This window comes from Schistocerca piceifrons, chromosome 2 (assembly GCF_021461385.2).
Source record: "Schistocerca piceifrons isolate TAMUIC-IGC-003096 chromosome 2, iqSchPice1.1, whole genome shotgun sequence".
NCBI classification, from domain to species: domain Eukaryota; kingdom Metazoa; phylum Arthropoda; class Insecta; order Orthoptera; family Acrididae; genus Schistocerca; species Schistocerca piceifrons.
In genome coordinates this window covers 71513202-71534569 of record NC_060139.1, presented here as the reverse complement: position 1 = coordinate 71534569, position 21368 = coordinate 71513202, and the positions used below count along the sequence as shown (strand labels likewise).

General features: G+C 39.5%; 1 protein-coding gene across 2 annotated transcripts in view; it reads left to right on the top strand.

Annotated features, from left to right (window-relative positions):
* Nucleotides 1-21368, top strand: part of LOC124775165 (katanin p80 WD40 repeat-containing subunit B1) — a 140785-nt gene that overhangs the window by 95592 nt on the left and 23825 nt on the right. For both annotated transcript variants that reach the window (XM_047250005.1, XM_047250003.1), the window contains one exon: nucleotides 659-733. In XM_047250005.1, coding sequence (XP_047105961.1) covers nucleotides 659-733 — 75 coding nt within the window. The remainder of the gene's footprint in view (nucleotides 1-658; nucleotides 734-21368) is intronic.

The window sequence follows — 21368 nt, the reverse complement described above, 5'->3', positions numbered from 1 at the left end:
AAGTGCACTAATACTTTGGATTTAAATCCAGTGGCAACAAACCCATGGGATCATTCAAAACATGCAAAATTTGGGATTATCAAACAATGGAAAATCCAGGCTGGAATAATGACAATATTATCAAAAGAATAGATTGCTACTCACCATGAAGTGGAGATGTTGAGTCGCAGATAGGCACAACAAAAAAGACTGCTAAAGAAATAAGCTTTCAGTCAAAAGGCCTCCTTTTGCATTCACATGAACACAACTCACACACATGGTCACTTTCTGTGGCAGCCAGAGACAGTGGTCATATGTGTTTGAGTTGTGCTCATGTGAATGTGTCAGTGTATGCTGACTAATTCAAAAGGAGGTCTTTTGGCTGAAAGCTTATTTGTTGAGCTGTCTTTTTGTTGTGCCTGTCTGCGACTCAACATTTCCACTATATGGTGAGGAGCAATTTATCTTTTTCATAATATTTTCAAACGTAAGACCAGTTAATTAATAAGTGGCTTCTAACAAGAGTATGTCACTGTATTCTTTTAAAACCTGTAGCAGATAGTCTGTTTAATCATTAACATATGATGTGTTTTTGTGGATTATAATGTGTATACTTGAAAGTATTCTTATTATTAACCTCTTTATTGTGTGAAGTAAAACAAAAATCCTTATTTTTCAGCAAAGTTTGGAATCTTGATGTCTGTGTTGCCCTGCTGCCATGCATTAATGAACTTCTGCAGAGTAAGTTTGAAAGGTGAGTTAATAGCAAATTTGAATTCAATAAATGGGAAAACAGGCCTGTCTAAAACTACATGTTTGTGTATTGGAGTTCATGACCGCTCTTTCAGTACTAAGGTCATAATCGTATTATAATCATGCACAGGGGACTGTGTGTGTTTACAAGACTCCTTTTCCAACATATTGTTTTCTTGTTCTTCATCAACAATCATCTAGTGTGCCGATCTGTTGCAGGTCTCCACAGAGATCATCCTCAAACTTAAGACTATCATGAAAGTCTTGTTTCCAGTTGCTCCATGTCTCACACTCCTATACTTTCCCTTGTTGCATCAATGTATTGTACATCTTAAGTTTGAACATTCTCACTGGACTATAGGTCTCAGTCAGATGACTGAGAATGTAGTAAGAGTGATTTCCAGTATGGATCTGTGTGTTGCTGCAGTCTTTGTGAAAATTGCCTCCAGGTCCATGAATTGTCTGATCCATTTATGAGTTTGTCACCTCTATCAGTACTTGTAGTGAATGTTTTGCTCAGCTTGATCTATAATAAAGAGAAGATATTGCGTTTTTTATTGATTTATGAGAAGACCAATTTTGTATGTTTCATTAGCCAAGGACATACTCATCTGCAGTAGGTCCTCTGTCTCGAGACAACATGGCTATATGCGTGGCATATTCCAGATGAGTGATGTTTGTATTTCTGACTTCAGTTTCATGTAAGTTCCTGATAATTGTTTCTTTATTTTCTCTAGTCCTAGTTTGAATAAAACTGGTGACAAACCATCCTTGCCTAAATCTCGTCATTATATCTGTGCCCTAATGGGAGCACTGAAAGACCTAAGCAGAAACAAGGCCCCTAGAGTAGACAGCATTTCCTCAGAGTTGTTAAGATCCTTAGGAGAGCCACCCACGATAAAATTATTCAGACTGTTGTGCAAGATATGAGACCTGCGAAATACCCTCAGACTTCAGGAAGAATGTATTAATTGCCATTCCAAAGAAAACAGAGATGTGAATGTTACTGAACTTTCAGTTTAGTAAGTCACAGTTACCAAATACTGGTGAATTATTTACAGAAGAATGGAAAAAACTGATAGATACTCAGCTTGGAGAAGTCAGTGAGGTGATACTAGTACTACAGCTCATCTTAGACTACAGGTTAAAGAAAGGCAAATCTTTGCTTATAGCTTTTGTGGATTTAGAGACAGCTTTTGGTAGTGTTGACTGGATTACACACCCTGAAATTTTGAAGATAACAGAGATAACGTATAAGGAGTGAAAAGTTATTCACAACTTGTGCAGAAACCGGACTGCGATTTTAAGAATCAAAGGATATGAAAGCGAAGTCGTAGTTGAGAAGGGTGTGAGACAGTGTTGTAGGTCAGTGTTATCCAATCTGTATACTGAGCATCAGCGAAGAGAACAAGGAAGACATTTGGAAAAGAAATTATAATTCAGAGATAAGGAGTAAAAACTTTGTGTTTTACTGATAACAGTAGGTATATTGTAATTTTGTCATAGATAGCAAAGAACATGGAAGGTTGGTTGAATGGTATGAGTGGTGGCTTTAAAAGAATTTGTAAGTTGAACATCAACAAAAATAAAACAAGGGTAATGGTATGTAGGTGAATTAAATCTGGCGATGCTGAAAGAACTGTATTAGGAAATGACACACTAAAAGTGGTAGATGAGTCGTGTTATTTTGGCCACAGTATAACTGATGATGGCTGAAATAGAGAGGACAGAGGAATTTATTAACATCTAATATCAACTCAACTGTTAGGAGGCTCTGTATGGAAGTGAAACATGGATGGTAAGCACTTCAGAAAAGAAGGCTATAGAAGCTTTTGAAATGTGGTGCTATCGAAGACTGTGAAGTTAGATGATAAGATCAAATAATGAATGAATTGAATTGAGAAACAAAGAAATTTGTATCACAATTTGACCAAAAGGAGGGATTGGTTGATAGGAACATCCTGAGGTATCAAGAAGTTGTCAATTTGGTAACAGAAGGTATTGTAAGGGGTCTGAAAAGCTTGACTATCATCAGTGAAATAGTTTAAATGATTTCAGGCCTGGCTTCATAGCGCAAAGAGCTACCACAGTGGACCATAAAATCAGAAAAAATGTTCTCTTCCAGTGCATTCTGTAATAGAAAATTATTACTCATACAGATATGAGCCTTACTTGCTCTCAAAGGTATGCATTTCTACAAAATTTTACTTCAGCATGGGTCTTTAAATAATCACAGCAAAAATAACAGGAGTTTCTCATTTCATGGGCTTAAACATTATCATATATTCAGAAGCAATCTGTAGGTAATCCATAATCATGAGATTATTAATTATATCACTAACTTTGAAAAAAAAAAAAAGATATCCCAAATCACTGCACAACTTCAGTGTACTTAGTCAAGAACAGAGTAGTAATGGTGCTGAGTAACTCTTTCCATTGTCTTCTGTCACTCTGTTACCATCTGAACTAATTTTACTATTCAGATACTAAAATAATATTTCCCGAATCCCCCCCCCCCTTCTCTCTCTCTCTCTCTCTCTCTCTCTCTCTCTCTCTCTCTCTCTCTCTCTCTCATGCTTCCACACTCATACCTTCTGCTTCTTCTCTGTTTCTTCTTATGCCAAGGAACTGAGGGCACTTTAAAGTATGGCTAATCCATATTTTCATCAAATGATCAGCCAGTCACAGTAATCTGTGGTGTTATTTTTCTGTGTGCCTAAGATGTGAAATAAACAGGCTGTTCCATATGGTTGATCACAACAGAGTTCATGTAGCAGATGGCTGACCAGAAGCAAAATCCAGAATATAGTGAAGATTGTCATAAATCAGTCCAAGTTGCGAAACATAAACAGGTAAGGTTGACCTCAGAATAGGTACGTGGTGCATAGACAAGGGCTTCATAGAATAAAAAAGAGAATAAAGCTCATTTTACATGAGCAACTTTCTGCTCAAAATTGACTGCTCGAAGCCTGTGAGCCTTTCATGCCTGCGTGTAAGTCAGCAACCAACCATGATGCAAGTGTGTATGGCGTCAATGATCTATAGATTGTGCCAAGTATGGAGTTCTAATTTTCCTAGTGCACTTCACGCTGTGCATGGGCAGAGACGATGGACTGTGGAGGCATCTGCTTTCATTGGAAGGTGTAACCTGTTCTGGTCGAGCTCACTCCTATTACAGAAATGTATTTTGTGCTTTTTTTCTTCTTAATTTTTATTATGTTGTTTGCTTTGTTTTAATGGCACATTAGAAAGTTGCACAGGGTCCTGCTGGTTTTTTTTCCTGCTAGTGTTCTCCTACCAGAAAGATGAACTATCTGAGAGCAAATAGCATTTACATTTTACAGAGAAAAAATCTACATTATGCTCAAATGAGACATAAATGGATCAACATGTTTTAAGGAACATTATTTCGACAGTGGAAAAAGTTGGAATTATTGGACGAGCAAGAAAATAAGGGAAGAGGATAGAGCAAAAAGGTGCTATTTACTGCATTGTACATTTTGTCTGATGTGTTTGCAAGTATATATTTTCTTGGGCAAATATACATTGTTCTGAAGTGTTTGGACAACACTCTTCCTGTTCTTTCAGTTCTCAGCAGTGTGAACATGACTTTGACAAGAACTTCCACAATGAATTCTGCTTTGGTCATTAATAAACTCTATTGTCATTATTTGTTTGTACATTTTGTTACTATATTTCGATTTTTCCCTAAAAAGAATCATTCCTCATAACCTCACTTTCACTGTTCAGATGCCAAACTGCACAGCAGACAGCTCTCACAACACCAGCAATTTTAACATTGACATGTAAACAAAAATGACCACTGAAAACAGATCAGACCCAGCACGGGAATAAAATGCCAGGGGCGCTGCAATAGACACACTCATATCGAGTAGTCAGTTGAGACAGGATAGACTGATCGTGTAAAAGGGACTTACAAGACAAGTGGCTGGCGAAGATATTTATCAGCACTACTGCATCCTTGATCATGGCCCACCATATGTGTTAACTCAGTTGCTATGCAGGCCAACAATCCATGACCATGTGTCTGCATGGATACTTGTGCTGGCCAATGAATCTCAAGTACCGTTTGATAATAAACTACTCCCATCATTAATTGGCACATAGGACCAAAAATAGCCAAGTTTGTGCCTTGTATGGTGAGAAACGGAGAGGAGGAGTTGAAATGGCCCCATGGCATTTACGTGTCATGATTGACCGGATCAGGTATCATTGCTGGCGCTGGGTGGGAGTACAGACCAGTCTTACATCTCTGGGGAACTATTTGGTCTTGCCAGCAGAGGAAATGTGTGACAGTGATGATCCAGAGGGGTGCAATAGCAGTTGAACCTCTTGCACACATTTTTTTTCCCTCTGATTGGAGCCGGAAATGACTTAGGGTGATGGAAGGGTGATGGCAGTGGCTTGACCTCCAGTGGCTCTCACGTTTGCCAAAGATGAATGCGAAGGTTATAAAAATGGTGGTAGACAGGGTGGTTGACAGGCTTTTTGTGATTGTGGCTGTGTCTCTGTGCCTGTGCCCAACTCAGTTGCAGGGGAGGTTTTGCCATGGCCAGAGTTGATTCTAATGTCTTACCAGGCACTCAAGATCACTTGTGGCTTCAAACATTTGTTGTCCTCCTATTGCTACTGTCAATTTAGGTCTACATTGGGGTTCAGGTGAAAGTGAGAGCTCATACATGGGACCCTACCCAACAATAAGGCTAGGTGTGTGGGCAGCGGGCCAAGATAGGCCAGGTGCAGTGGGTTGAAGATGGTGTTTGTTCTGCACCCATATAGTGCTTTGGCTGGGCTACATCCACTGACTGGAGTGGTTTTGTATGTGGCAAGGAGGGTAGGGAGGGTTTCCCTGGAAGTGACTGTTATCATAATTAATCAATGGAAACTCGAGATAGGAATATCAGCAATGTAGGAAAAGACAGATTGCTACTCACCGTAAAGAAGACACGTCGGAATGTAACACATTTGAAACAAGGGACTGATGACCTTGCTGTTTGGTCCCTTCAACCCCCAACCAACAACAACAACAACAACAACAACAACAACCTTCCCAGTGTAGTTTTGCAAATATAATGGAGTCTGAGAGTGGCGGTGCTGCAGTTACTTCCCACTTGTTGGCTCTTTCTCTTTTCCTGGAGCATGCAGGGGTGTAAGGCAAGCTGTGGCTTACTATGAAAGTTGGGTGAATGATCTTTCTATCGTAATCTGGAACTGACAGGTCAAAATGACTACTTGGCAGGACCAGATGGCCTCTAAGGAAGCTATGTTTTGTGATGCTGTGGACAGTGCAAGTTGAAAATTAAACAGTGAAGTGTATACCATCACAAATGTGCTCCATTGCTGCAAGAGTATATTGTCTGGAAAAAGTTTGCTGCTGTAGTTCATCCTTCAAATGGAAAACATATAAAGTTCATCCAATGAAACAAAATTGTTGTATTCTTGTTTATTCAACATGACAGAGTATATGTACTCCTCACAAACGAAAACAGGGTACAAAGCAATGTCACTATTATGTCTATGTGACCAAAATGTGCACTGTTTTTGTATTCTTTTAGTGGTGACAACTTGCGTTAATGGGCTTATAGTGGGTTTGTAGCTAGGATGGATTACCACTCACTGTAAAAGATGTCTGCAAGTGCAATAACCACTCACAGACAAGCAGATGATAGCACTAGCAGTGGAAGGTATATAAGGCATATTTGGAGGGAGGGGGCAGTGGGGGGGGGGGGGGGGATATGGAAAATAGTGCAGTTATTGTCGAAATATGGAAACGGAGTGTTTTATTTGACGTCTGAAAGGTTACGGTCATTGACTTTGGGGCCAAGATATGCAAGATTTCAAAATGGCCAAGTTTGTAAACTGCTAGCATGCAACCACGGTTAAAGTATGCCGAGCTTGGCAAAATGGTATTATCCAATACCAGCACAAAGGCTACTATGGTGCGCCACAGGCCATAGGTGACTGTGGTGAATAATGGCTGCGGAGATGTGTACGGATGAAAAGACGTGCAACTGTTAAGCAACTGACCGCCCAGATGAACCAAGGGGCTACCAGCAGTGTCTCCTCAGTGACTGTTCAGTGAATGTTTGTGTGTATGGGCCTCTGCGGAAGGCGCCTGGTTCATTGACGACAAAGACTGGAATTTGCATGCAATTACCATAAGTGGAGGACATCCACTGAGTGGCAATAGGTGGCCTTTTCAGATGACACACATTTTATGCTCCATCGGGCATGAAACATCTGAAAGCTAACACCCTGCAACAATCACTTCATTCTGGAGGGCACAGTGGATCAACACAAATATGCATCTATCCTTGGGGACCATGTGCACACCTACATGCAGTTTGTTTCTACTTGGGGTGAATGCATCTACCTGCAGGACAGTGCAATATGTCACACAGATCTCACTGTACATGCGTGGTTTGAAGAGTGCCAGGATGTGTTTACTGTACTCCCTTCGCCACCAAACTCCCCACATTTAAATCCAATAGAGAAACCTCAGTCGAGCTGTACACACCTTTGATTCTCAACCAAGAAACTTAGTGCAGCTGGGCCAAAGCACTGGAGTTGGCATAGCTCCACATTCCTGTCAGTACCTTCCAGAAGTTAACTGCCTCTCTTCCTGCAAGTCTCGCAGTGGTCCACACTGCAAAAGGTGGCTATTGAAGCTTTTGACAGGTGGTCACTTTAATGTGAGTGAACAGTATACATACATATTTATATAGATACATATTACATGCATTCATACGTACATATATAAATGTAAGTACATACAAAACATATATACTGAAACCCCTATTTTACGTTTTTGTGTGATCCAGACTTTAAAAACGTAAAATGGAGGAACATGCAGAATCGAGGAAAATGTTAAAAAACTCCAGAATATGAGCAAAAACATATGTAATTGGCATATATGATTAAAAATCTTAATCCTGTCCAAGACATTGTATAAAATATGTATACACGAAGGAAATTTAATGTACAATACAATATTTATGCAATAATATCTGATAGTGAATTTCATCAGTTGTTAAAAAATAACAGATGAGTAACAACAAACAAAATCTTGTCAAAAAATTGAAATTGGTATCTAGGTACAAAGTAATCGAGCTATTTTCCAACTTGCTACAATCACAACCTATATGTCAAACCATGCATTTTACTTTGTGCTCACCCAGAAAAAAAAGCAAAAATTAATGAACATGGTAAATTAAACCGAAAATTTGAAGTATGGTGAAAGGCACCGTAATCTAAAATGTGGGAGTGTGTGTTTTCCTTCTGTAGCCAATGGCAGTGCAGCAGACTTTGGTGACACAGGTGCACTGCAGTGCCCCTGGCGTTTTCTTCCTATACTGAGTCTCGTGTGTTTTGAGTGGTCATTTTCATTTACATGCCAGCCACCACCAAAGTTGCCGGTGTTATGAAAACTGTTTGCTGTTGAATTTGGCATCCGAGTGGTGAAAGTGAGATTGAGGGATTATCCTTTTTATGGAAAAATCGAAATTTTATCCTGTGTATTGTTTTTTTTACTAGATATCAAATAACAATGAAAATTAGTTTTCTCACCCTTTATTTCTGGGTTTTTCATTAAAACATTCATCTGTTTACATTCTTATCTGTACACCACAGTGTAAGTTTTTTTCTATAAAATTTGAATAATTTTTGCTTCCAGATATTTAGTCTCCTGTAAGAGAACACTAGAAGGAAAAAATACCAGTATGTTGTGTAACTTTTCACTGTGCCACAAAAACAAAGCAAACAACATAATTAATATAATAGAGGGAAACATTCCACGTGGGAAAAATTATATATAAAAACAAAGATGAGGTGACTTACCGAACGAAAGCGCTGGCAGGTCGATAGACACACAAACAAACACACAAAATTCAAGCTTTCGCAACAAACTGTTGCCTCATCAGGAAAGAGGGAAGGAGAGGGGAAGACGAAAGGAAGTGGGTTTTAAGGGAGAGGGTAAGGAGTCATTCCAATCCCGGGAGCGGAAAGACTTACCTTAGGGGGGAAAAAAGGACAGGTATACACTCGCACACACGCACATATCCATCCACACATACAGACACAACCAGACATATTTCCCCCTAAGGTAAGTCTTTCCGCTCCCGGGATTGGAATGACTCCTTACCCTCTCCCTTAAAACCCACTTCCTTTCGTCTTCCCCTCTCCTTCCCTCTTTCCGGATGAGGCAACAGTTTGTTGCGAAAGCTTGAATTTTGTGTGTATGTTTGTGTTTGTTTGTGTGTCTATCGACCTGCCAGCGCTTTTGTTCAGTAAGTCACCTCATCTTTGTTTTTATATATAAACAACATAATTAAGTAGACACAAAATCCATTTCTGTAGTAGGAGTGAACTGGACCAGAATAGGTTATAACTTAAAATGTTAGCAGATGCTGCCATAGTCCCTTGTCTCTGCACATGCGCAGCGTGCAGCATACTCGGAAATTTAGGAATCCACACGTGGCATAATTTATAGATCATTGATGCCATAGACACTCTCGCATTGTGGTGGCTCACTGATTTAACATATTCTTTGAGCCTCAGCATTTGGATTTAAAAGGTTGACAATCAGTATTGTCGTTGAATACAGTACATCAGAAATACATGCAAAAAGATGAGAATTAGTTATAAGTGGCACAAGAAAAGATGGTGACTGGGTCCCTTCATCACGTATTGGCTTAGTCTGGAACACCTTGCGTCGATTGCCCTGTTTTCCCATTGCTACCGCAACGTAGCAGTACCTGTGTCATAATTGCGCAGTGAAAAGTTGAAATTTGTGTTGGCAATGCAAATTATGGATTGTGTCAGCATTTCCTCTCATGTCTCCCCTCTCTGCATCGGCCCAAAATATTCCCTTGACTCTGCCACCACCTGTGGTGCAAACCTTCTGTCGTTGGTGCCACTTATAACTCGTTCAGTCGCATCAGATGTCAATAGGAAAAAAATGGGACGAAGTCAAGCGAATTATTGAGTAAGAACGTAGAAATGAGGTAAACCTTACTAGGAAGAAACATAAAATTGGGGAATTTTTTAGCATTGATCTTATGGGTTTCTCACGGGATACAAATTTATGATGCAGAATAACAAAAAACGTAAAATCGGAGAATGTAAAATCGAAGTTCCACTGTATATAACAACTCAGAACCATAGCCTGGGGGATCCAGAAGCTCAAAAATGACTTAGAAAAGGCTCATATAAATCAGTGGTAATGCTGCAAGTCCTTGTTTATACTTAGAACTTATGTACTCTGTCCTTTCTATGCTTGTACAGTTTGCTTCTATCCAACAGACCCAAGCAAAAAGTATACGGTTGTAATTGGAAAGTGGTGAAGACTTGCTAGTTGAGTCTCCAAGCTTACATGGACAATGTATTTGGAAATAACATCATAGGATCCACTGGAGAGTTCAAAACGAGTATTTGGAGCTCATTTCTGACATCTGATGACAACATTTCACACATGATGTTATCATTTTTAATGTCAAGAACTGTGAAGTGAATTTTAAAAACTGCTGCCCCATTCAGTGTTTCGTGTTTCATCATAGGGTCATTTGTGCAGCACAAGGGTGATGATATTGTTAACTTATTGTTTTTTGTAGACCAAATGAAAACAGTAAGTGAGAGGTTGCTGGTTTCATTTGAAATGTCTTGCTATTCTTATTAATTTTCTTAAAGAAAATGTATTGACAAATTTGTGTGTTGCAATCTACTACAGAGTGTTTCACTACAACACAAGTGGACTGTGGTATTATGTCGGAGCCAAAACCCTATACACAGGTCCCGACTGCTGCGTGACACTTCATCCTTTTGTTCGGACAGTGGCAGGTGGCAAATAGACTAGATGACTTGGGAGCGGCCATGAAAATGAGTCCAGAAGATCATGGTGCCCACTAACACTAAGTGTGTGTAGCAGCTGCTCACAGGGCTGTGCACAAACTGTCACTGGAACCCTGTAAACTTTGGATTACTACTTATTGTAGTGTATAATTATGGCTTGCTCTCAAAAGGCAATTATCCCAGTATTGATCCTGGCGTGGCACGCAGTTTTAATCTGCCAGGAAGTTTCATATCAGCGCACACTCCACTACAAAATGGCAAATTCGTTCTGAAAACATCTCCCATATTGTGATTAAGCCATGTCTCTACAATATCCTTCCTTCCAGGAGTGCTAGTTCTCAAGTTCCAGAGGAGAAATTCCGTGAATGTTGGGTGATAGGAGATGAGGTACTTGAGGAAGTGAAGCTATAAGAACGGGTTGTGAGTTATGCTTTGGTAACCCAGTTGGTGAGCACTTGTGTGCAAAAGACAAAGGTCCTGGGTTCAAGTCCCTGTCTGGCACAAAGTTTTAATGTGCCAGGAAATTTCATATCAGTGCACACACTGCCGCAGAGTGGAAAATTCCTTTTTGTCACTTATTTAGTTTCGGTCTCATCATCCACTACAGCACAAGAATATCCTAAGTCGAAACAAGGCCCCGGGAGTAGACAACATTCCAATAGAACTACTGACGGCCTTGGGAGAGCCAGTCCTGACAAAACTCTAGCATCTGGTGAGCAAGATGTGTGAGACAGGCGAAATACCCTCAGACTTCAAGAAGAATATAATAATTCCAATCCCAAAGAAAGCAGGTGTTGACAGATGTGAAAATTACTGAACTATCAGTTTAATAAGTCACAGCTGCAAAATACTAACACGAATTCTTTACAGACGAATGGAAAAACTAGTAGAAGCCGACCTTGAGGAAGATCGGTTTGGATTCCGCAGAAATATTGGAACACGTGAGGCAATACTGACCCTACGGCTTATCTTAGAAGCTAGATTAAGGAAAGGCAAACCTATGTTTCTAGCATTTGTAGACTTAAAGAAAGCATTTGACAATGTTGACTGGAATACTCTCTTTCAAATTCTGAAGGTGGCAGGGGTAAAATATAGGGAGCGAGAGGCTATTTACAGTTTGTATAGAAACCAAATGGCAGTTATAAGAGTCGAGGGGGCATGAAAGGGAAGCAGTGGTTGGGAAGGGAGTGAGACAGGGTTGTAGCCTCTCCCCGATGTTATTCAATTTGTATATTGAGCAAGCAATGAAGGAAACAAAAGAAAAATTCGGAGTAGGTATTAAAATCCATGGAGAAGAAATAAAAACTTTGAGGTTCGCCGATGACATTGTAATTCTGTCAGAGACAGCAAAGGACTTGGAAGAGCAGTTGAACGGAATGGATAGTGTCTTGAAAGGAGGGTATAAGATGAACAGCAACACAAGCAAAACGAGGATAATGGAATGTAATCGAATTAAGTCGGGTGATGTCGAGGGTATTAGATTAGGAAATGAGGCACTTAAAGTAGTAAAGGAGTTTTGCTATTTGGGGAGCAAAATAACTGATGATGGTCAAAGTAGAGAGGATATAAAAAATAGACTGGCAATGGGAAGGAAAGCGTTTCTGAAGAAGAGAAATATGTTAACATTGAGTATAGATTTAAGTGTCAGGAAGTCGTTTCTGAAAGTATTTGTATGGAGTGTAGCCATGTATGGAAGTGAAACATGGACAATAAATAGTTTAGACAAGAAGAAAATAGAAGTTTTCGAAATGTGGTGCTACAGAAGAATGCTGAAGATTAGATGGGTAGATCACATAACTAATGAGGAGGTGTTGAATAGGATTGGGGAGAAGAGAAGCTTGTGGCACAACTTGACTAGAAGAAGGGATTGGTTGGTAGGACATGTTCTGAGGCATCAAGGGATCACCAATTTAGTATGGAGACCAAGAGATGAATACACTAAGCAGGTTCAGAAGGATGTAGGTTGCAGTAGGTACTGGGAGATGAAGAAGCTTGCACAGGATAGAGTAGCAAGACCACAACAAGAACAACAACAACAACAACATCCACTCAGTCACTTCCTAAGGTTTGGCAAAAAAAGTAATCATTCTGATGCAAAATTAGTAAATACACTTAACAGCAAACCGCTTTGAAGTGAAGTGTTAGGCCATTTTGTAGCAATCATCCAAGATGTGGAGGGGGCGTAATATTGTGAGGGAGTGGAGCTTTCTTCATTGGAAGATGTGGTGGGTGTTTAGCCTGAATAGCAGTATTTAGTATGTCCAACAGTGAAGTGCAATTCCTCCCAAGTGTTTGTTATCATTATAATCTTCTAGTATGATAAGACGAGAATCCTGGAAAACAGTAACTACTACCATTTTTTGCAGAGGGAACCATTTTTACTTTATTTGTACCACTCTCACTATTTGTCACTTCATTATTACAGGAGTGCTCAAAAGTATTTTGTGGAAAGCTTTAGTTACAATTACATACAGATAATTGTGTAATAGAGAAAATTGCCAGTGAATAATTCAAAAATATGTGTTTATAATCTACTTAGTACAAAACTTCTTTTAGTTTAAATGAAGTCTTACATCAGAACAGAAATAACAGTTCTTCTGGCTCAAAAATAATTCTAGACCTAAGTATGTAAGAATAAAACAATCTGTTTAGGAATCTGAAGAACAAATCAGTGTCTCATTGCATACCCATGAGCTTTGACCACAGCTGCACATCAATTTGGGATTGAATCCACAAGCTTTTGTGATAGGTCATGTGGAAGCTTTGACCATTCATCCAGCAAGGCAGCAGGAAATTTATCCTTGTTTGAGTAGCTTCTACGATGAACACATGGATCCAATACATCCCAGAACTGTTCAGTTGAATTTAGATCTGGGTCAGGCTTGGTCATTCCAAAAGTTTGATCTTTTTTTAAATCTGAAAATTTATCTTTTTAAATGGCCGGAAGTGTGTTTTGAATCATTGTCGTGCTGAAATATACAATTACATGGTATATTCTTTCTCCCAGGTGGAACCATATTCTTTTCTAAAATGTCACTGTACAAGAAACAATCCATTATGCCTTCTGTTTAGACTACATGATCTACCTCACATATAGAAAAACATTCTCACACCACGATGTTGCCACAATCATACCATAATGGTCAATACCTGGTACTTTTTGTTGTCACTTAGGTTTTTTTGGTTGTATATACTGCACACCATCAGAAGAAAGTACATTACATTTATTTCTATAACTTCACAAAAACTTAGACCAATCTGTAGCATTCTAAGTTTGATGTTTCTTTGCAAAGTCTTTCCTGGATCTTTTTTTAAGCAGTGGTTCATGTGATGGTTGCGTGGCATTTAAATCACCTGCCACTAGCTGACATTTACACTATAGACATCTGTTCAGTCCTTGATACTGCTTCAGATGACCCCTCATTTATTGAGCCCATTCTCTTGGAACCGCATTGACAGCTTACAAATCTTTTTGTCCTCCCTGCTTGTTGTTTTTCGAGTATGACCTGACCTTGGCATATTGGCTTCTGTTCCTTCATGTTGCTGTCTTCGACTCCACACAATTATTAGTTTTTGTGGTATGCCAAGTCTCTAGCAAGGCTACACTGTGGCTTTCCCTTGTCCAAAGCATGCAAAACAGCTTGTCTCACACCAACTGAGTATCCTTTGTGTTTTGGCATGCTTATAGTTGTACTGATAAATAAACAAATACTGTCTGAATGCCTAAGTAACAGTTGTTAATGAATACTGTCCCAACAAAAGCAAATTGCAAAGTGCTTTTGAGCTGAACTTACATTGTTATTGTATGACCTTGCTTGTTTACTAGGTATGTAACCACAGCAGTGTGAAGCTCTTGATGAAGTGACAAGGTTATATGCGCTGCTCTGTTTTGAGTGCATGCAAACAGTACTGACAACATAACATTGCAACTACAAAATACTTTTGAACACTGCTTTACGATAGTTTCTTTGTCAGTGGCTTGTAATGATACATTCATATGATCATCTCCTGTCATGAGATGTGATAGAAACTGCAATAGCACTTACAAGAAGCAAGTGTATATATTCATCACTGTCATCACCACCACCACCATCAAAAAATATCATAAGTATTTTTTATGGCCAGCACTGCTGTACACTCCCATCACCTATTTCTTTCTCTTCAGTTAGTCTCCATCCTGGAGATGGCAATTGTCTTTCTTCCTTATTCTGTGTGCACATCCCCTTTTTACTTTCTTAAGGATTCCATTTTCATGTTCGCTCTAGCCATCTGCTGTCATCCTTTCTGGATGGCAGAGTCACAGTAGCTGCTTTGTTTCTATTGTATTGATTGTTGTCTTGCTGATTGTGATAACTTCTTTTACTGTGGTATTCTTCTACCACTAATACTCCAAATATTCATCCCCTCTGTCAACATCAATCTCTCTCTCTCTCTCTCTCTCTCTCTCTCTCTCTCTCTCTCTCTCTCTCTCTCATATGTGAGATGAGCAGGCCCTCCATAGATCTATGCAATGCTAGTCAGCTTGCAATTTTTCAGTTTGTGTTCGTTGAATACAGCATTGTGAATTGTTGCCCCTATTTCATCATACTAGGTTTTTGATGTCCTCAGTGGGTTTCAACTTCATTGGATGTACAATCCCACTGAAATTCCTCGGTTACATTTTAACCTATGTGAATGAATGTTCAAAATCCATCAATGTCGAATCCACCTCAAATTTTGTATATGTGGGATTAAAATGTGTTGGGATTAAATTTCATACAGCAAAGTAATTTGTTACAGTTTGTAATTTAATTATATGCATTTTCACCAAAATTTTAACACATTATTTTTTACAAATCACAACCAACAAACAGAAAAATTAAATGTATGTCTCTGAAACTTCACACTCCACCACACAAATAGTTGTACCATCCAAAGATTATAGTGTTTTGACCCCATTGGTGCTAGCTCTGTTTCAAGGGCCCTACATTTCTACCAACCCACCAACAAATTGAACCTGTGTGGGCACTTTGGCCAACCAACCGACCAATTTCTCTTGTCAGACGGTTGATTGGGTATGACCACCCAATAGCCAATGTCCCCACCACTTCACTCGACCCCCACCACCACTTCACCCAACAAAGTGTTCCACAAGTCTAGCGCTGTCATGCCAACCAATCGACAGAAATCTCCCTTGTTTGGCCCCCGATAAACTCATTCCACCTTTCAGCTTTCCCTTCATTGCTTAGGACTGGTTTTACTTCTGAGTTCTTCATATTCATGCAGCACTTTCTCTTTTCTCCTAAGACATCTATAATTCTCCTGTAGGTAGTATCTATTCTTCCCCTGGTGATATATGCTTCTAAATCCTTACATTTGTTCCTCTAGCCATTCCTGCTTACATATTTTACACTTCCCTTCAATCTCATTTTTTAGATGTTTGTATTCCCTTTTGTCTGCTTCATTTACTGCAATTTTATATTTTTCTCCGTTCATCAGTTACATTCAATATCTCTTGTGTTATCTGAGGATCTGTAGTAGGCCTTGTCTTGTTAAGTATTAGATTCTCTACTGCCTTCACTATTTCATCTCTCAAAGCCACCCATTTTCCTCCTGCTATATTCCTTTCCCATGTTCTTTTCAATTGTTGCCTAATGCCCCCTCTGAACCTATCAACAACCCATGTTTCTTTCAAATTATCCATGCCCCAATTCCTAAATTTCCTATCTTTTTGAAATTTCTTCAATTTTAATCTACAGTTCATAACCAGAAAGTTGTAATCAGAGTCCATATCTGCCCCTGGAAATGCCGTACAATGTAAAATATGGTTCCAAAATCTCTGTATTACCATTATGTAACCAGTCTGAAACCTTCAGGTGTTTCCAGGTCTCTTCCATTTGCGCAGCCTTATTTCATGATTTGTAAGCCATATGTCAGTGATGATCAGATTATACTCTGTGCAAAATTGTACCAGACGGCTTCCTCTTTCATTCCTTTCTCTCAGTCTGTATTCACTTACTATTTTTCTTTCTATTCCTTTTGCTACCATCAAATTCCAGCACCCCAACACTAATAAATTTTCATCTCCCATAGCTATCTGAATAATTCTTTTTCATCCATTTTTTGACAGTCACTCGACTTCCTTGATTCACATGAAAGCCAAACACAAAGAAATAGACCAATATGGCTGAAACTTGGAGTGCGTTCTTTCCAAAGTTGCTACTAACTAAACATGACCTCGATATGCGCCGGTGGTGCCATCTCTCGGACTTTGCACGGACTTTTCAAACGCCCCTCGTATATAAACTTGTGATAGTGTCAAGAGTGTGGGCTTCTTGGCTACAATAACACCTTCACTATGCTGTTCATAGTAGCTTATCCACATTCTGTGTATTTATTCATTATTAAACCTACTCCAACATGACCCCCTATTTCATTTTGTATTTTTAACCTTATATTCACCTGACTAGGAGCCCTGTTCCTCCTGCCATCAAACTCCAGTAATTTCCACTCTATCTAACTTTAATCTACCCATTACCCTTTTTAAATTATCTAATTTATCTGCCCAATTGAGGGATCAAACATTCCATGCTCTGATCCATAGGATGTGAGTTTTGTTTCTCCTGATGATGAATTTGTCTTACTGCTGCTTAAATTTTGATTAACAGTCACCATTGAGGCTGAAGACTTCAGGCATAAGAAATCGCCCTCATTCTGCCAATCTCTTGTCTTTGGAATGGGAAACTGCCCCTAAAGGCGCAAGTGTCAGTGATATTCAACAGCATGAGGATGCAGAAGCCATTGGAAACCATGACATTAATGACACATAATGTGTCTCCATAGGGCATGTGGCCTGCATTGAAAAAGTATATTTATGACCTCTCCATTGGCAAAGGATTTTGGAATAGTCTCCCATTTGGATCTCTGAGGGGGAGCTGACCATGAGAAAAAGATTGAATAACCAATGAAAGGATAATCTATTAGTCGGGGTGTGGAATGTCAGAAGCTAAAAAATCTGAAAAAGGAAATAGAAAGGCTCAGTCTAGATATAGTAGGGGTCAGTTAAGTAAAATGGAAAGATGACAAGAATTTCTGGTCAGATGAGTGCAGGGTACATTGGTGTGCGGAATTTATGAATCTGGTGACATACCACCTCACTTTTGGAAAATTATCATCCACACAACTCCAACAACTACACAAACTAACAAGTGCGAGAACTGTCGCACAGTCAGCTTAACAGCTCATGCATCCAAGTTGCTGAAAAGTATAACATGCAGAAGAATGGAAAAGAAAATTGAGGATGTGTTAGATGACGATCAGTTCGACTTTAGGGAAGGTAAAGGCACCAGAGGGGCTATTCTGACGTTGCAGTTGATAATGTCAGCAAGACTAAGGCAAAATCAGGACATGTTCATAGGATTTGTCAGCCTGGGAAAAGTGTCTGACAATATAAAGTGGTGCAAGATGTTCGATATTCTGAGAAAAATAGGGATAAGCTATAGGGAGAGATGAGTAATATACAATATGTACAAGACCCAAGAGGGAATAATAAGAGTGGATGATCAAGAATGAAGTGTTCAGATTAAAAAGGGTGTGTAAGACAGGGATGTAGTTGTTCGCCCCTACTGTTCAATCTGTACATCAAAGAAGCAATGACGGAAATAGGGGAATTAAAATTCAAGGTGAAAGGATATCAGTGATAGAATTTACTCATGACATTGCTATCCTGAGTGAAAGTGAAGAAGAATTAGAGGATATGCTGAATGGAATGAACAGTCTAATGAGTACAGAATACAGATTGAGAGTAAATTGAAAAATGCCGAATGTAATGAGAAGTAGCAATAATGAGAATAGCGAGAAACTTAACATCAGGATTGCTGGTCATGGAGTAGATGAAATTAAGGAATTGTGCTACCTAGGCAGGAAAATATCCAATGACGTACAGAGCAGACTAGCACTGGCAAAAAGGGCGTTGATGGCCCAGGGAAGTCTGCTAGTATCAAACATAGGCCTTAATTTGAGAAAGAAATTTCTGAGAATGTACGTTTGGAGCACAGCATTGTATGGTAGTGAAATATGAAGTATGGTAAAACCAGAACAGAAGAGAATGTTGAAAATTAGGTGGACTGCAAGGAATGAGGAGGTTCTACGCAGAATCGGAAAGGAATGTGTGGAAAACACTGACAAGCAGAAGGGACAGTGAATAGGACATATATTAAGACATCAGGGAATGACTTCCATGGTGCTAGAGGAAGACAGAGTTTGGAGTACATCCTGCAAATAATTGAGGATGTAGTTTGCAATTGCTGCTCTGAGATGAAGAGGTTGGAACAGGAGAGGAATTCATTGTGGACCACATCAAACCAAGTCAGAAGACTGATGAATAAAATAAAAAAAGTTTCCCCTTGCTTTCGGCTGTTCACAGTACCAGCACAGCAAGACCACTTTGGTTGATGTTAAAAGACCAGATCAGTCAATCATCCAGACTGTTGGCTCTAAGCCTGTAAAAGAAGTACATTTCATGAATCAGAGTCCGTCGATGTTCTGTATTTTGGTTTTTTTGTTTTATTTCCAATACTTTTTGGAAATTAAATCTAAAAGTAGAGATAGAGACAGATCAGATTTTAGATTTAGCTTATTGGAAATGGAAAAAACTGAAATATAGATACATTACGTTTTATGTTTCATTTCCGATATGCGTTGGAACTAAAATCTAAAAACTGAAATATGAACAGTCGAAGAACTTTTATTCATAAAATATACTTGCTTCTTCATTAGAAATGTTAGAAAAATCCAACCTATTGCCCCATAGCAATTTTTGAAATGAATTTCTTAAGCTTATAGGAAAGCTTATAGGGGACATCTTTTGTGGTACACGCAAAAATAAATTAATAAAGTGTACATGAGCATCATTTGTTTTATTTATTTTACTTTACCACAGTGTGTTTCCACAGGTAACTATGAATCATCTGTCAGGTTTCATGCATCATTTTAAGTTGTGGGGATATTGTTGTTGTGGTCTTCAGTCCTGAGACTGGTTTGATGCAGCTCTCCATGCTACTCTATCCTGTGCAAGCTGCTTCATCTCCCAGAATGTACTGCAGCCTAAATCCTTCTGAATCTGCTTAGTGTATTCATCTCTTGGTCTCCCTCTACGATTTTTACCCTCCACACTGCCCTCCAATACTAAATTGGTGATCCCTTGATGCCTCAGAACGTGTCCTACCAACCGATTCCTTCTTCTAGTCAAGTTGTGCCTCAAACTCCTCTTCTCCCCAATTCTAATCAGTATCTCCTCATTAGTTATGTGATCTACCCATCTAATCCTCAGCATTCTTCTGTAGCACCACATTTCGAAAGCTTCTATTCTCTTCTTGTCCACACTATTTATCATCCGTGTTTCACTTCCATACATGGCTACACTCCATACAAATACTTTCAGAAACGACTTCCTGACACTTAAATCTATACTCGATGTTAACATATTTCTCTTCTTCAGAGACATTTTCCTTGTCATTGCCAGTCTACTTTTTATATCCTCTCTACTTCAACCATCATCAGTTATTTTGCTCCCTAAATAGCAAAACTCCTTTACTGCTTTAAGTGTCTCATTTCCTAATCTAATTCCCTCAGCATCACCCGACTTAATTCGACTACATTCCATTATCCTCGTTTTGCTTTTGTTGATGTTAATCTTATATCCTCCTTTCAAGATACTGTCCATTCCGTTCAACTGCTCTTCCAAGTCCTTTGCTGTCTCTGACAGAATTACAATGTCATCGGCGAACCTCAAAGTTTTTATTCCTTCTCCATGGATTTTAATACCTACTCCGAATTTTTCTTTTGTTTCCTTTACTGCTTGCTCAGTATACAGATTGAATAACATCGGGGAGAGGCTACAACCCTGTCTCACTCCCTTCCCAACCACTGCTTCCCTTTCATGCCCCTCGACCCTTATAACTGCCATCTGGTTTCTATACAAATTGTAAATAGCCTTTTGCTCCCTGTATTTTACCCCTGCTACCTTCAGAATTTGAAAGAGAGTATTCCAGCCAACATTGTCAAAAGCTTTCTCTAAGTCTACAAATGCTAGAAATGTAGGGTTGCTTTTTCTTAATCTAGCTTCTAAGATAAGTCATAGGGTCGGTATTGCCTCATGTGTTCATTTTTCCTCCGACAAAACTGTCTGTATGAATTTCTGGCAGCGCAAATGGTTTCTCCCACAGTCTTTACATCTTGGGTCTGTTGCCCTTCCGTTCATTGAAACTATGACATTCCTAGGGCTCATGCTCGATAGGGAACTATCTCGGTCCTCCCATGTGTCTTACCTGGCAGCCCGCTGTACACAGTTCGTCAAAGTCCTACATGTCCTCTGTGGTACTTCCCTCATCCGTTTGTATAGGTCCCTTGTCTCTTCGAAACTCGACTATAGGTGCTTTGTTTATGCATCTGCCTGTCCATCCCTCTTATGTTGTCTCAACACTATCCACCACCATGGCATCCGTTTGGCCACTGGTGCCTTTTACACTAGCCTGGTCGAGAGTCTATGTGCTGAAGCTGCTGAACTGCCACTGCCCTACCAACATGATTTTCTCCCATCCTATGCCTCCTTCTTCGATTATTCCTTTGATCGCCAGTATGGGGTGCGTCCCTCTTCTCTGTTACCTCCTGGAGTCTGCTTTCAGTAGTTGCTACAGCAGCTTAACTTTACACTACCCACAACTTTCCCAGTGGGTGTGAACTATTCACCAACTTGGCTGCATGAAGCGGCCCATGTTCACCTTGGCCTT